This window comes from Numida meleagris, chromosome Z, assembly GCF_002078875.1.
Source record: "Numida meleagris isolate 19003 breed g44 Domestic line chromosome Z, NumMel1.0, whole genome shotgun sequence".
NCBI lineage: Eukaryota > Metazoa > Chordata > Aves > Galliformes > Numididae > Numida > Numida meleagris.
Window position 1 is genome coordinate 63,410,018 of NC_034438.1, and position 16,685 is coordinate 63,426,702.

Genomic DNA, 16,685 nt, shown 5'->3' on the forward strand with positions numbered 1-16,685 from the left:
ACAGTGTATCAATAGTTTTAGAAAACCTCTAGCCAATGGCAGCTATAGGTATTCTTACTCAGTACTCTTCAAGATTGGAAGCTGAAAGCTTTTCTGTAACATGAACTTTAACATTGTACTTGAGCTCATGTGATCAGCAGAAGAAGCTTTAGAGGCATCCCTACAGTAAGTGAAATCATTAAGAGTGCAGTGATCATGAATAAGATGTTATGAAAGGAAAGTCTGCCTCATAACAAAAAGAACAAGCTGCTCTCTCAGAAGTTTGAGGCAGTCTAGAATGCAGTCCCAATCTTGTATCAAATTCTAGATGGCTGCTGGCTTTTTACATACTCATTACAATAGCACTAGGATGCTTAATGCAAAGAACAATTCTTTTTTGCTGGATACGAGAAGACAAGCAAGAGAAAAGGAGGCTCCTTAGGCATAACAATAGAAAATAGAAAATATGACATACTCATCCTCAGGGTCTTATCTGAATCATACGAGGCCACTAAGTAGTTTCACTCTCATAAGAGAAAAGGAAACAGGAAAGGTGACAGAAAATTTAAGAGAGCTGCTCTGTAAGGAATTATTTGTGTTTTCCTTCCTCTAGCACACAAGCCATAGAATGTACGGAGGCAAAGAAGACTAAATGGCTTCAAACAGAATGACAGACTACACCTTACCTCTTACCCCAAGGGAATGTGGTCCAAATCAGACACATTACTTATATCACAACAAACAAACAAAAGCAGAACTTTATTACTGCTAGTACAGACAGAATGAAAAGGAGTGCTCAGAGGAACCTCCAAAAGCAACAAAAAAATTAATAAGCATACCTGTTGAGGAAAATGCTACTAACATCATCATGACTGATAGGTGGCTTCTTTGAACTTGCAGCCATTCTTAAGGGCCTCAGAAAACAATTCACAAGAACATAAAGTTGATGCACATATTCAGATTCAGCCTCAACCATGTTAAAAACTATCTGATTCCTTTTTCTCATACTTTCTGCATGGGGAGAACAAATATAATCTTGGACAATAGTCTTCCATTTTCTTCTACATAACCAGCCCCGCATAAAGCTCTGAACCTAAAAAGGAACCAGGCAGAAAAGGAGATGAGAGAAAACCTTTCATGACTACTTGTTAGTTTTTCTCTCAAGAAATAACCTTCTACATGAAAAGCTTCTGTTAAAAATCTGTTGTCCTCTAAAACATTAATGATCCACAATTGTCCCTCTTACTGTTCTTTTAGGTATCTATTTTTAATAGAAGTCCTACAAGCATTTGGTAATTTTCATAATATTTGTTGCCCAAAAGTTGTTTGAAAATACACCATGTACCTATCAAGATTTTATTACAGTCTCAAATGTTCAACCTCTTCCTGTCAGCACAATTGTCCTATACACAGGTTGTTATAATTCCTTTTACCTCTCCTTACACATTTCTCACTTTCTTACACCACCAATCATACTGTGCAGTGTTTTTGTGTAAAGTACTTCAAGACTTAAATATCAGCATTGACATAATTCTGAAATAGCTGTTAAGCTCAGTTTGGTTTCTGTTTTGTACAGATACCACTTAGTGTTTGTATCTGACATATGCTACTTAATATCAGATGCCTAGACCAGCAATACTATTATCCAGAAAAGGCAGATTTGAGGCATTCTTAAAATAATTCTCTGTTACAGAAAAATCTACTTAAGCATAATATCCATTGAAGTTACAAGTGGATTAAACATCTACTTCTAGTCACAGAAAACTTCAGTTGCCCTGATCTTGTTGTGACAATCATTTGTCTTGAAAGGGAAATGGAAAATTTCACTGGTAACAGTTTACTCTGAATAAACAACTTAAAAAAAAAAAAAAAAAGGCCCAACTGTCAAAACAATCAAGATGTAGAAAGCAGTGAATCAGAATCAGAACTCTCCTTGTACTAAAAGAGACATTTCTGGCTTTATTACAGTGAAAAAGAATATTCACACAAGGTTACCAGCTCAGTGCTGACCCTGACTCAGACTATGTGATTCAGAAATGGTTAGTGAAACTAAACCCATGCAGCAGAAAAGAAATTACGTAATCTGAGAGATTGAGCACTGTGAAAATTTGGGTGACAGATACAGGACCACATCTTCAAGCACGAGTTCCATTTATATTCATGTATTAGGATTTGTGGGAGTCAGCTATGGGCACAGTTCTGGAGGCAGTTATATACAGCCTTAAGCAGTATTACTAAAAGCTTCACACATAAATACCATACAAACTGGGACAATTCTTCCCTTATATTAAAAACACTGGCCATAATATCTTAAAATGACCAATACTAAATAGACCAGCAGAAAAACTGAAATAGCACAGCTCTCTGCATTTTCAGTGTTTGTATTCCATATGCAGTGACACAATGTAAATGATTCTCTTATTTCTTTATAAACATTGTTTTACAAGAAAGGAATATAAACTCACTATATGCTTGATTCTTACAGGACATGGCCTGTGACCTAATTTCATTCTTCACAGGCAGTTGAATGAAATGTGCAACCTCCCCTAATAAAGTGAATATATATCAAGTAAAAACAAACGAGTAAGAAAGAAACATACTATGGAATAAATACACCTTTGAAAAATAGAAGTTGATATAATTTAAGTAGTTTTAGTAGGGTCATGGTAAAAGATATCTTGATAGTTGAGTGTGCTTAATTCAACAGTAACTGAAAACAAAACTAGTGGAAAACAAAACTAGACAGACTGAAATAGAAGAACATCTCCCCCATTCCATTTTTCTCCTCTCAAACACACAACGGTACATGTTTACCTTTTTAATTTTTTTAATATCTGGATCCTCATCTTCCTGGTTGCCTTGATAAGGTCGCATTCTTTCTTTTGTTTTATTTAGAGCTATAATCTGACAAAAACAACCATTCATTAAATGCTTTTTCAATATAATGAAATTCTTTGTTATGAAACTAACAGAAAAATAATTTCCTTGTCTTCTAAGACTCTTCCTAAAGTTTAAGCTGCACAGAAGGACAAGCATATATTTGGTCACAGGGACATAAATACAGTTTTCAGGAAACAAACATGGCTCTTGATCCAGATGGAAGAAGAACCAAAAGAGAGCGTATCCTGGTCTGCACCAAAAGGTTCTCCTCTCAAAATGAAGTGTGCCTTTCACGCCTCCTCAGATCAAAACTGCAAGAAAATTTTTAATACTCAGTGAAATAGAGTAGTTTGGACAAAATTAAGTGTCCAAAGACAGGTAGAAAATAATACCACTGGTGGTATTCATATTGAAAAGCAATGTGCCATCTTAAACTCTCTGACAAAGCAGTAATCCAATCAGTTTACCAGTCCACAATAAAAATCTAGCCAAGGGTTTAGAGGAGGAATATTGCATATTGATATTACTGGGTACTGTTATTTTTCATAAAAATTACAGAAATATTGAAAATTATTATAACGCACTCAGGAACATATTGCAATTTAGCAATTACTTGATGACTTTGCCACATACTTCAGATTTAAGTCTTTCAATTTCTGTGTCTTGATCTTCAAGTTGATGTCGAAGCTGATTGGCTGCAATCTTTTCAGTCTCTACAATTTGGACAAGATGAATGTACTTCTGCATCAAAACTTCCCTTTCAATCAGAATATCTGAATAACTAGAAAGGAAAACATTTAATTTAGTAAAAATAGCAAAACGTTGTCTTTCATATCCCTTTAAGAGGGGGGATATGGGACAGAATAAAAATTACAGAAGTGACAAGAAATCAGCAAAAATGTGTTTGTTTGGCCTAACATATAATGAATAGCTTGATCACAAATCATCCAAAGCTACAAAATGTTCAATGATCTTTTTAGAGATAGAAGTGTACCAAATCTCCCAGTACCTTGAGCAAGACAATTGCACTGATCTTTCTAAAAGCTTCTAATTCTCAGGTTAAGCTCAAGAATTCTCTTCAGTCAAATTCTTTAATTATTTTATGGCCTGCTTTTTTCTTCTGCTACTAGGGGAGATTTGGGAATAGCATTTAGCACCTCATCTGAAATACTTCTAATTCTCTCTACCTGTTAGATATCTTTACGGAAGAACTCCTATCGTCATCTTCAACACCATTATTTTGATTTGCTAATATCTATTTCATTGTTCATTCATTCAAATTATCAACTTCAGGTAAAGAAGAAATCAAACCTTCTTAAACAACGTCTTAATCAGACTGTTTTTTCACGTGATTCAATCTCTTCGACAAAGATAATTTAAATGTGCAGAAAAAGCACAGTCCCATGAAGTGCCTTCTTGCTGGCAACAATTCAGTAAAATCTACAGACACATACAGCCTATTCACCTAGGTCTCAAGGAGATTGTTCCTCTGAGAGTTAAATAATTAACCACTCATCCAAGCTGACAGGTGTGGTCAACACAATGAAGGGAATGGATGCCATCCAGAGCAATCGTGACAGATTTGAGAGATGCGCTGTGTGTGAAGCTCATGAAGTTCAAAAAGGCCAAGTGCAAGGTTCTGCACACAGGTCAAAGCAATCTCAACCACAAGTTCCAGCTGGGCAATGAGTGGACTGGGAGCAGCACTAAGGAGAAGGAATTAGTACTGGTGGATGAAAAACTGAGCATGAGCTGGCTATGTATGCTTGTAGCCCAGAAAACCAAGTGTATCCTGGTCTGCACCAAAAGGAGTGTGGGCAGAAGGGAAAGAGAGGTGATTCTCCCCCTCACTTTCAGGAGACACAATCTAGAGTACGGCTTTCAGCTTTGGGGCCCCCAAAACAAGGACATGGACCTGTTGGAGCACGTTCAAAGGAAGGCCAGAAGCATGACTGGAGGGCTGGAGCACCTCTCTTATGAATAAAGGCTGACAGAATTGGGGTTGTTCAGCCTAGAGAAGAGAAGGTTCTGGGGAGACTTCACTGCAACCTACCAGTACCTTAAAGGGGCCTACAAGAAAGCTGAGAAGGGACTCTTTATCAGGCAGTGTACTGACTGGACAGGAGGTAATGGCTTTAAACTAAAGCAGGGAAGATTTAGATTAGATTAGGAGGAATTTTTTTTACTCAGAGCTGGAACTGGCTGCCCAGAGAAGCTGTGGATGCCCTATCCCTGGAGGTCTTCAAGGCCAGCCTGGATGAGTCCTGTGTGAGGTGCCCTTGTCTGTGGCAGAAGTTTGGAACTAGATGACCTTTAAGGTCCTTTCCAACTCAACCCATTCTACAGATCTAGGATTTGTTAAGACAAACACCAAACTGCAAAAACATGGCAGAACTAAGGTCCAAATCTTTGGCAGAGGATCTTTTATTATTTTATGATCTATAATCTATCACTGAAAATGCTGACTATGACGTCTTTCCTACTGTCATCTTAGTACAGGATTTGACAAAAGGAATTTTTGGATTGCATGTGTTTTCCTTTTAAACTTCTTTCTACTTGCTATAGTAGTTATCTTTAAATGAATACTTGCTATTAAATGCTGCTTTAAAAATGTAATAATAATGTGCATGCTCTCCAGTTAATCTTTTTTTCTATGTATTTACTGCTAACTCAGTCAGTGTGCAATTACATAGTGGAGGGGTAAACTATTTAGTACAGCTATTAAATTCTTTGCTTAACCTGGAAGGGAATCTTAAGTTTAAAATAGAATGAATTCCCATTGCTATCATAAAACAAAAGTTTCTCCTCCTCAAATGGATTGTGAGAAGAATAAGAAGTGAATTCAATTCTATTGCATTTATTTCTATTTTTTAACTACTGCAATAGTAAAACGTAAATGGCCAAAAAAGGGCACTGAACATCTCTTCTAACAAATAAAATATAATCCCTGAAAAAATCCATAATGGAGCAGTACATACGTCTTTTGTGGAATAAAGAGTAATGAAGTATGAGATTTAGTGCTTTACAGATGTTTGCTAATTATCTTTTTGGTTTACAAGAATTCTGCTTTTTCAGAACCCATAGTTCCTAATCTCCTTGCACCTTAAGAGGCATGATAAGAAGTGTCTGAGTTAGAAACACAGATAGCACCTGCACATTTACAATGATTAAGAGCTGTTACAACGATAAAAGCGTATGTAACTGAGAAGAAAAAGTAGTCCTTACTGCCCGCAGCACCAAGCAACTCACATTTAATACCAAGAGTAGCCTTTTCTACCCTGAACTAGATCCAAACAGGTGACTAGCTCTTTTTTTGGATCTTTCCTTTTCAAAATTGTCTCTTTCACTACTAAATGCTTCCAATACAAAACTTGGTAGATTTGGATTTGCTTTTATTGAAGGCCAGGGAGAACATCAAGATGCAGAATCACAAAGAGTGAACAATTCCTATAGTCTTAACTGACGTAAGATTCAAGAGTACTAGTACATACAATATTTTTATCAGCTTTTTTGTTGTTTTATTTTCTCCCTTTAGGGGAAGAAACTTTGTCTAGATTTTTCAATTTCTTAAAATGCATTAAGCTATACTTCCGCAGTCTTGCTTTAAAAGGCCATGAGAACTTGACAATGAAAGAAAGTTTTTTTTTTTTGAGATGTATATAGAGTATTTTGAGATGCATATATACGAGTATTTTGCTTAGTAAGTGGTTCTGACTGCATAAAATGTCTGTCTCAGGATGGAAATCAAACATTTCCTTCACTCCCGTTAATTAGCAGTACAAAGAGAAGTTAGTTAGAAAAGCCTATGCAACTACAGTAACTTAGAATGGGCTAGCCATTTTCCTTCCCAAATCTGCACTTGCTCTGGGAAATGGAAATTACAGGATTTTGGAATAAACTTCACTTTGTTACAACAACACTTTTCTCTGCATTTCTCATCCATCTCTACATGTTAGAGTTAGATATAACACTTAGATTGCAAATCTGTGTATCAATCATCATCTCTGGAGCCTTCAAAGATAGGACAGTTTCAATAATGAATCAGCAGGCTTTTAATTGATTACATATGTATAAAAAAATTCGTTAATAAAGAAAATGATAATGAAGTCTTAAAATGTCAAGAGGATGAAAAATTCGTAAAACAACACATGAACAGTCTGGATCTAGTTCTCTGTTTAGGTACTGCTTAAAAGAAAAAAAACAACCGTTGCGAACCACAGTTTTCTATAAAGTGGTATTTATTGAGAGAAGTAATTCTGTAAGGTTTTAACAGTAAGTAGCAAGATTCGGAAACAGCATCTTGAGAGGTGTCTCATTATTAGGAACTCCCTTTTGTGGTAGCAGATGAAGATAAAGGCTTCAGTATGCTAACTGTACAAAAACTACACAAGCAGCCAAAAGTACAATGTAGTGAACCTTGCCAGAAATAATTATGGCCCTATCAAATCACCCTAAAGATCTGAAATGCAAAATGCAACCTCATCAACTCTTTGTGAAAAGCAGGGAAGATGGCTTTGGAGGTGTGGCATGCAAAAGAAATTGCATGTACATCTGCCCAGATGAATTACCTTCAAGCAGCCTTGGACTCCTCATCAAAGGAGGAACAGCTTCCAGACAGGCTTTGAAGTTTATTGTCATATTAGCAGACACATTATGGATGGTAAATGTTACAACAGAACCTACATAATCCATCCCTATGGCTGCAATCAATGTGGCTTGTGAGACCACCTGTACATGAGCACTGTTAAGCTTTAAGGAACTTCTGATGATATGGGATTTCAAAGACAACCAATGGCTTTGAGAGTTTACAGGGCTGTGTATATATTGGAATATATAAAGCTAAAATGGACTTTCAAATACACATGGACAACTGTTTAGAAAGGCTGTAAAAGCAGTGCCTGTTGATTTCCAGTCATACAGGTGGGAAATGGCACTTGGACTACGAATGACTACTGTAGTCAGGGTGTGGAGGGTGGCATATCAGGACTGTGTGATATATCATATGGTTAGTCTGCATCCCAAACGGCTTGTTATTTTTAGTACAAAACTCTTCTAATTGAGATACGAAAATAAAAACTGGAACACAAACTCTTTCAAAAAGGTAGCCCCAACAGCCACTGAAAGCTTGGTGTCCCCAAGCCATGGAGTTGGGGAATGGCTTTCTTTTGGACGATGGGTATGTTGGATGGCAGTGCTACCCTCTCATGGGATGATGAGACAATCCTGAAAACACACGTCATTAAGCAGTGCATTACCCATCAAATTCCAAAACACAGGGTCCACTACAACTTATACTAAAAGGGAAGCTGTTTCAATTGTCCCAGCACTCCTTTATCCAGGAAAATATGACTAATGGAATTAATCTCAAATAGACAGGCACATTACTCCATCATGCAAAAACATGTCAGAATTCAACAGCAGCTATAAAGAACAGACCAAATACAAAGGGAAGAGACCCTCCTCATTGTGTGAGCTGAGGATTCACTGAGCTGCTGAGAACTTGCTGCTAATATCTCTTGGAGGAGGGGACTGGTGAAAATTCAAATATTCACTTAGAAAACAACTACCACACCAATCACCTGGACAGCCATAATAACAATAAATAATGACTGCCTCTGGAGTTTTGTGCCTATCTAATGTGCTGTGTGCTGATGTGAAAATGACAGAAAAGCGAAATGCAACAGGAACCTATCTGCCAAGATGTACAAGTCCCCTTAATGGGCTAAAGTAGTAGTTTGCAGCAGCACTAAGATGTCTGCTCCAGGAACATAGCCCTCTTGGGGGAGAAGACAGATTTCCACATGCAAGGAGCATAGGTGATGCAGTCCTCTCTGGTTCTGTTTCTAAGAGCAGGAATATTACGGCGTGTGATAAAAGACTAATTTTAACAAAAACAAATAAACTAAGCAGATAAATGAGCCCCTTGGCCCAGCTACTCCCACAGCTATCGCAGGAGACCATTCAGCCCATAAAAGGTTAGTCTCCACAGGAATGGCCATAAGCACAGGCAAGGAACACCAGTGACCCAGTCAAGTAAAAAAGTGCCAACTCCTGCCTCCAGCAGGATTCACCAGCCCCACTGTAAGTAAGGTTGCCTTTCTGTGCCCTACACCTGATCAGATCAGCTCTATCTTCTAGGTATGCTGCATCTTCCCAGTAAACTCAATTTCTAACTCTTTGCCTTAGTGAGAGGACTCTGTACATGTGTTCATGGAGCTCTAAGTGCCAGCAGCTGAGACGATGGGCAATAGGACCCTGTGTATCTGCAGTGCCAGTAACTACCTGGAGAGCAGTAGTGTGTGTATATGGTGTGAGTGTGCATGTTCAGGGTGTGATCACTAGCAAGTATCAAGCCTGACTAGCCAGTGGATCAGATTAGCCCCTTGGAAGCCACGTATTGATGAGTCTGAAAGACTGGAATCTGGACAGACTGCATGTCTAGGCTATTTATCGAAGGGTTCCATACTGTATATATGTATGTTTTTCCATAAGTATACCTTCATCCTGATCAGTCAGAGAGGAACAGGATAAGGCTGCTGGTGATTTCTGTGCCTGCAAGAATGCTGAATGTTTGTCTGTGCTGATCTGTGTGGCCAGCTAGGTTTGCATTTGTGCTCATCTGTGTTGAGAACACATGCTCAGGCTCACTTCTGGTTCAGTCTGGGTACAGGGACAGAGGCAGCCTTGCCTCAGATCTGGTATCCCCTGTCCTTTTGCTCTGTGGATTTAGCCAGACATTATTTGAACAGCAGATATGAGGTTGCTTTGCTTATGTTCTGAGCATTACTCAAATCCTTTCAGACCCATTCCCAGCCATCTAAAAACTACAAAATTATGGTTGTTATTTCCTTTCCAGCATTAAGGCATTAGCAGCAAAGGAACTTGCTCTGAGCTTCCAGGCAGCTTCAAGCTAGCAGACTGAGCTCACAACTGTCTGCAAAATCCTATGTGAAATACATCCTGCATTAGCAGGCAAGGTGTGCCAACAAGACTCTAAAGCGAGCCTTTTTTTTTTTTTTTTGAGGACTGTGGAATTGGAGGGCATCTCATATGCTTTAAACAGCAATCTAGCCGGAGGAAACACTCCACTCTTCTCCCCCACACAGCTTTTCCAATCATGTGCTTCCCATTCCTTTGTGTGGTGAACACAGGTGTATTGTGTAGATGTGTAGTAAACAGAGAACTGAGACAGATAGCTAGATTAAAACTATGCAGGAAAAAATATGCAAAACATCATTGTTTTTCGTGCAAATCAGTTTCCCAATTAAGTTCACGCTTATGGCAGCATTAGGGAAGGGTTGGCAAAGGTGTGGAAATGAACAGCTGACTTATGAAAATGACAGCTCCTTCCAGCTGCGGTGTAGGCCTGTACAGGTCTAAAGCATACGTGAAACTGCAGCCTGGGGTACTTAAATTAAGAATTTCAAATAAGCTAGAGTAGAAATTTGATGAGTACTTCATACATACAAAAAAGAAAATGAAACCTAACAGGTTTTCAGTTAAGTGAAAAAAAAACCACACTAAAATCAAAGAAGAAATAGTAAGAGAAGGTAAAAAAAAAATTAGTCTCAGCCTATTGACAGAGAAATATATTTTCAAAAGGGACCAAGTACTGGAACAAAAGCCCAAGATAGAAATCCCAGAAGCAGTCACTGACAGAGGAGCCAGCATTTGCCAAGAATAAATCCTCCAGTCCAGAAATATATCTCCAAAAAAGTAAACCTTACTCTGCCACTCTGAATATCACTGAAAACTCAAAACACTGAGAATTGAAACAAAATGAGAAGAGATGAAAAACAGGTACGAACACGGAGCTCACAATGAATTGAGTCCCAGGAGAATACATTGAATTGCATATACCATTGTAAGAGCCATCCATTCTCAGATGAGGAGGAGGTACTGTCGCACATTTTGTATGCATCAATCAAAAAACAAAACCCACCAAAAACACCAATAACAATCAAATAAAAACAGAAAAACAACTGACTCCAAACCTATTTTGACTCAGCTAAAACACGGATTATCATAGCTACTGATAACAAAGGCACCCTCCAGAAAACAAATGTTTCTAACGTATTGACACAAAACAAGATAATCCAGGCCTTAAACTTAAGGGAAGGGGAAATGTTCTTAATATCTGTTCAGTTTTTTAACTAAGATATCTAAGATACTGAAAAAAGTATCTTCAAAAGGCTACACAAACTGTCATTTAGCAATTCAAAACAAAAATGTGAGAGAAAGGTCAGAAATGTCTTAAGCTAGTCTCAGACAAACAGTAACATCTGAGCAGTTCCTAGAGCTTGTCCCCATATGTCAAAAATAAAGGCAAACTCAAACAAAAAAGTCTACATTGGTAATGCAGGGAAAAAATAATCCCTGAGCATTGTTTTATTTAAGATGGCAAGAAAAATTTTAGGTAATAGCCTAAAACTATTTATTATCTTTCACTTTTCTCAATCTTTGGTAAAAGACCCAATGGTTAAATAACTAGGTGTGCATCCATAAGTGTTTTTTGCTAGGTACAACACAAAGCAAATAAAAGCAATTTGCACTCAGGATAGCATTAGAATAATGATGTAACAACAGTACTGTTTTACGCTCTGTGTTGAGCAGCTGAACTTCGACAATTTTTGTCACTTATTGGTATTCTGTCAAAATAAAAAGAATACTAGAACATTAAAAGCGATGTCCAAGTCCTTGGAAAACCTTGCCAAGAAATAAAGAACCTATGCAGAAAAGAACATTCAAAAATCCCTCAGATGACACAGGGCCCTGAGAATATCCCTCACAGTCCATGTCTGTAGTTCCAAGTTATTATAGCTGTCACCTCAGATGATGGGTGCAAATAACAATTCAAGACTAGCGTCTTCTCAGAAAGTTTGTCAGTGTTTTCATTTGTGTGTTCTTTAAGGTTGGTTTAATATTTTGCTAAGTGCTGCCCTGGAAATTCATGTGGGATGTGTTTATGGAATGAACCTTCCAATAAGAAATTTTAACTCAGTGTTGTGAAGCTCTTCTTGCATATGTGGCTTTTACACCAGGCAACAAGCTTGAAGAAAATTCTTAGAATAGGGAAAATACTGTAGGATCCCGCTTACCCTGAATGCCCTTACCCGAAAGCAAAAAATTCAGTCTCCTTTCTTCATTGCCTTTTTATCATAAATCACAGCAAAAATTGACCTAAATTCAATAACAAGTTGAACAGTTATCCTTAATAACACAGGTGTTATGGGAAGAAATTTCAAAACCTGATAGCTTCTCAGTTCCCGAAATGTGTTGTTCACTGGCAGGGCTACCATGCAAAATATGGCTCATTTAGTACCACAGCCTAGCAGATGCTTTCCAAGAAAGGGTGAGACCTGTTCAATCAGGCACCAATGCTAAGAAAATGATAAAGATCCAAACAGTAGATGCCTAGAGGAGACAAGGGGTAGAGATTCAGGGACTGATTTCAGAAGGTCTAAATAAAACATTTCCATTTGGTGTTCATTTTCAGTTGTAAAGCACAATCACTTTTGTTTACATGTTTTAGCTTTTAAGCAACTCAGAAACTGTCTCCTTCCTCAAAGCGTTACCATGGTACAGTAGACTAGCTGAGGTTACTATAAGAGAAGAGGCTGGAGAAAGTGCATTTCAGCAGACATTTGCCTCTGCAACCCATTTCTCAAACCTTCAGTTGGCTGATTTTCGATCATACGGTAAACCTTGCATACTATCTAGTCAGACCTTTTTTCAGGGAAATTATTGCATGGCTGGAAGTACTAACATGCTCCCTTTCAAAAGGCACTGTTCAGAACTTCAATTTAAAGAAGTTTTTCATTATACTTTATCATAGCGATGGTTTGATCTCCTTTTTCTTACTTTTCCTCCTGAATAAGAACTTTTAAAGAAACATTCATTTCTTCATTTGGCAGATCACTTATTTTTTCATGCATATAACTCGCGTTGCTTTTAAGAGACTAATCCTAGGAGCCGTTTCCAATAAAAGGGTATCCTGTAGCAAATTTCTTCTGGAATATAGTCACTTGTGAATGATAAAATACAGCTTTGTAAGCACGAACTGAAAAAAGCATTTATTTCTAAAACATATCCATGAATTGCAAGTAATACGCACCTAACACATTGTAAAACTTATTTCTATTTTAGAAGGTGAATTTAGATTTTCAAATTATTATCAGTAAAACAGAGGTGAAGATTAATGATCAACCTTCATACCTAGCCTGGTGAATAGCTTCTACCCATTCATCTCCATCAACGTCATCCTCACAGCGGAGCTCCAGTGGCTTCTGCCCTTCATGGCCAAATAGAACAGTAAAGTAATACTGCAAATTAAAATGAGAAAAAAATGTTTAGAAACTCTTAAATAAAACAAGATACGTAAGGAGTCTGTCTTTTTCAACTCAGCCTGAACCACTGCCAGCCTCTGATGATGCGTTTTATGCTATTAGTCCTGAAACACGGATTCAAGTTGAAACTGTAACGTAGTCCGCTGTGAATCAAGGTAATGACTTTTATCTTTCTTACAGTAAGTTATCATTCTTAAGATCCCACATACAAGACAACAGAATACAACTCCTTCTACAGTCAAATATAATACTGTGACTATAGTAGAGTATCTGTAGTTCTTTTTTCCTTGCATTCCTTTCAGAATGTAGTAATATCAATAATAATAGAAATATCTAGCAGAACCTGAGAATCTCATGACCTATTTCAAAACTCATTTCACGAGATTACTTGTGAAAAGGCAGCAAACAGTATTCCTGCAATTTAGATGAAAATAAGTGAGAAAATATTCTAACTAAACACACACCTTTAACTTCAGTGGGTGCTTTAATTGCAGCCATTGGTTAGTCAGTTGTTTCATAGGCAGATTTACTTGTGCTGGATCTGACCCCACACAGAGCCATCTAATTGTTAGGCTGTGTGATTCAGAAGATCTCAGTGAAAATCATCTCCGTATCAGACCATTCAGTTCTCTTTATTATCTCAAATTTCTCAGTTCCTCTTCCACCATCATTCCCGTTAATGAGAAACTGCCTGTAACCACATGGTAGCAATTATTTTCTGTGTTCTAACAGCAGATTCTAAACTCACGCCAGCCAGCAAGTGAGGTATGTAATTTACTTTCTCCCACCACTCCATTAGCCATTGTTTGCAGCAGTAAGTAACCTGAAGTGATGTCAACAAACATTCTGCTTTCCTTGTCAAACCCACAGTTCAGCTGAAAATACCTCTCTGAGCCAAGCACAATGCTGGAGATCCAGCAAATATAAACCACTTCAGAATTAATAGCCATTTCCAGGGCAGAAGGAACACAAGCACAAAAAGAAAAGGATGAAATTTTACCTATAGAGAAGTGGCTGCAGATGTTTATAATCAACATTTATAATGAATTTTGTCCATATAAAAAGAGAGAGCATTTCATCCATTCATTGAGCCCTTCTGAAACATCTGGCAGCCTGCTGTGCAGGCATAGTGCATGCATGGCATGTACAGAGTCCAGCATGAATTATATTCACTACTGGCACTAGGGCTGTGTGCCAGTCACACCTGTGCTTGTATCTAGGTTTCTGCCTGGGGGCCGCGCATGTACAAAACTGAGCTGTTTCTGTGCTTCTGAGTACAATTCTGTGTTTAATTTCATTTTAGGTAATGGGAGTACATAAAATGGCATTCCACAAAGAAAAATCTATTTGCCTGCGAATTGTATTATTTACTAAAAATTGTTAAACAAGGCAAGGCAAAATAAGCAGAAATATACACGTTTAGTAGGCTTCATAAAGAAAATTTGGGCCCAGACCAGTTTGGTTTCTGAAAGAAAACTACTCTCGTTTACAGCCAAGAATCAATAAATCATTCAAAGGACAACCCCGTTAAACTGTAAGTTTTCCAGCAATGTGTATCCTTTAAATCTGAATGCCTTGAAACTAAATAAAATGACATCCATAAGATTTTCCATATCAGTAACTTTCATAATAATGCAGTGCAGTTGAATACAACCTACAAGTTGGAAAAAAAGTGCAGCACGATTACATACAAATGTGCTTTGTTTATACACTGGAATAGTCTTTTTTTTTTTTAAGTATATTTAAAGATAAACCACACCAATCAGAGCTGTATTTTATGTAACAAGTTATTTGTGATTCACAAAGCTGCTAACTGACATATGAAATAAGAACAGATACAAGTATAGACAAGCACGAGATTTAATCCCACTGTGTTCAAGTTAAAGGAAAATACAGCATTGCAGTCCTCCCTATCTCTTCTTTAGAAGTCATCTAATTCAGACCTCATTTGAGCAAGATTTGCAGTGATTTCATGTCACAGAATTTAGGCTCAGGAGTATGCAGTTATTATGGAGACAGGCACAATCTAAATGCTTTTCATTAGACCAAGAAAATGCACAAATTCAAACTTAACAGGGCTACTGCCAAAGGACTCAATGAAAACAAAAACTAAATTATAGAAGGCATTTGATTTCATTAGCTGCTTTAAAAACATCACCTACCTGCTCCATCACACAAGAGTGCTGCACTCCAGCATGAGCATCAATTATCACTTGACTTAGCCAGAAGTCAACTCTACAGTAAGTAAAGTGCAAAGTATCACAACGTACCTCCAAAGAGTATCTCTACATCACACCTGAATTCTAACTCCTCTCTAATATTCTCAAGCAGCAAATATCTTACTGCAAGGAAATATGACAGTATCCTGGATGCTTTACTTCATTTTCAACACTTTTCTATATACATCCAGTAGTTTCCTGATGTGATGACAGTAAATATTTATGCTTTACAGGACACATTTACACCAACTACCAGTATCATTATTTATCATGTCTGTTGGACTAGGAAGCAGGCACTCATGTTTCAAAATAAACCCATGGTTTGGTAGGACTTTTTTTACTGTTTATTCTGAAGATCTTCAGACTCATAGAAGACAAAATTAACATTCTGCTTTTTGATATAAAGAATATACATCCATTTCATTTTAAGGTGTTTTTTCAGTATTCATGTATGCACAAGTGAAATTTAAGTCTTCATCTTAATACAAGCATATTTGGACAGGGAAGTTCTCCAAAACACAGTCTGAATAAAAGAGGGAAAGTTATTACTAGTTGCATTATTTTGAAGGCACTGTCTTAACTGACTGTGAAGGAAAGAAAAACAGGAGCAAGCTGCATCAAGAACATTACTGTGCATCATTTATCCAGCTTGTACCTAGCACTGATTCAAGTTCCTTCCTGTGGTGAAAATGGAAGATTATGCAATGAGCTGATCAGTACCTCTGCTTCAGAGAAGTGACCACAACAAGAATAAGATGAAAAGTACTTCACCAGAGCACTTAGTGCCACTCATTATGCTGAACTCTCCACTGACAGTGTAATACATATATATAACTTTGTAAAACAGAAAACAAAACATGCCCTGTATTAACACCACTTCTACAGCATACTAGGGTCAATTTTCCATCAATACAACACCCTTGAGACTAATTTTCTCAGCAACAGCATGCTGTTTCCCTTGTGACTGACATGAGCATTTGCTGTTTATGAAGTGAGAGTCACACAAATGCAGACACAGCACTCTCAAGAAACAGGGATGGTCCCACAGCTTACTTTTCTCTCCATCCCACATGGAATCTGCAAAGGACATCTCTGCTTTGTCACCTGGTAGCTCATCACCATGCTTATATCATCTGTTCACTCCTTTCCATCCCCTACTACTGCAGTAATCTGAAAAGTCTTTTCCATTAGTAAATTACTGCTGACGCTCACAAAGGAATCAACAATTCCAAGTTACTGAAAGATGAGAGGACCAAGGAGA

General features: G+C 37.6%; 1 protein-coding gene across 6 annotated transcripts in view; it reads right to left on the reverse strand.

Moving 5' to 3' along the window:
- Positions 1–16,685, reverse strand: part of RASGRF2 (Ras protein specific guanine nucleotide releasing factor 2) — a 129,201-nt gene that overhangs the window by 81,446 nt on the left and 31,070 nt on the right. For 5 of the 6 annotated variants that reach the window (XM_021380887.1, XM_021380886.1, XM_021380885.1 and 2 more), the window contains 4 exons: positions 13,075–13,181; positions 3,493–3,640; positions 2,794–2,883; positions 819–1,072 (listed from right to left, as the gene is read on the reverse strand). In XM_021380887.1, the coding sequence (XP_021236562.1) occupies positions 819–1,072; positions 2,794–2,883; positions 3,493–3,640; positions 13,075–13,181 (599 nt within the window). The remainder of the gene's footprint in view (positions 1–818; positions 1,073–2,793; positions 2,884–3,492; positions 3,641–13,074; positions 13,182–16,685) is intronic. The other variant, XM_021380890.1, reaches the window with a different exon arrangement.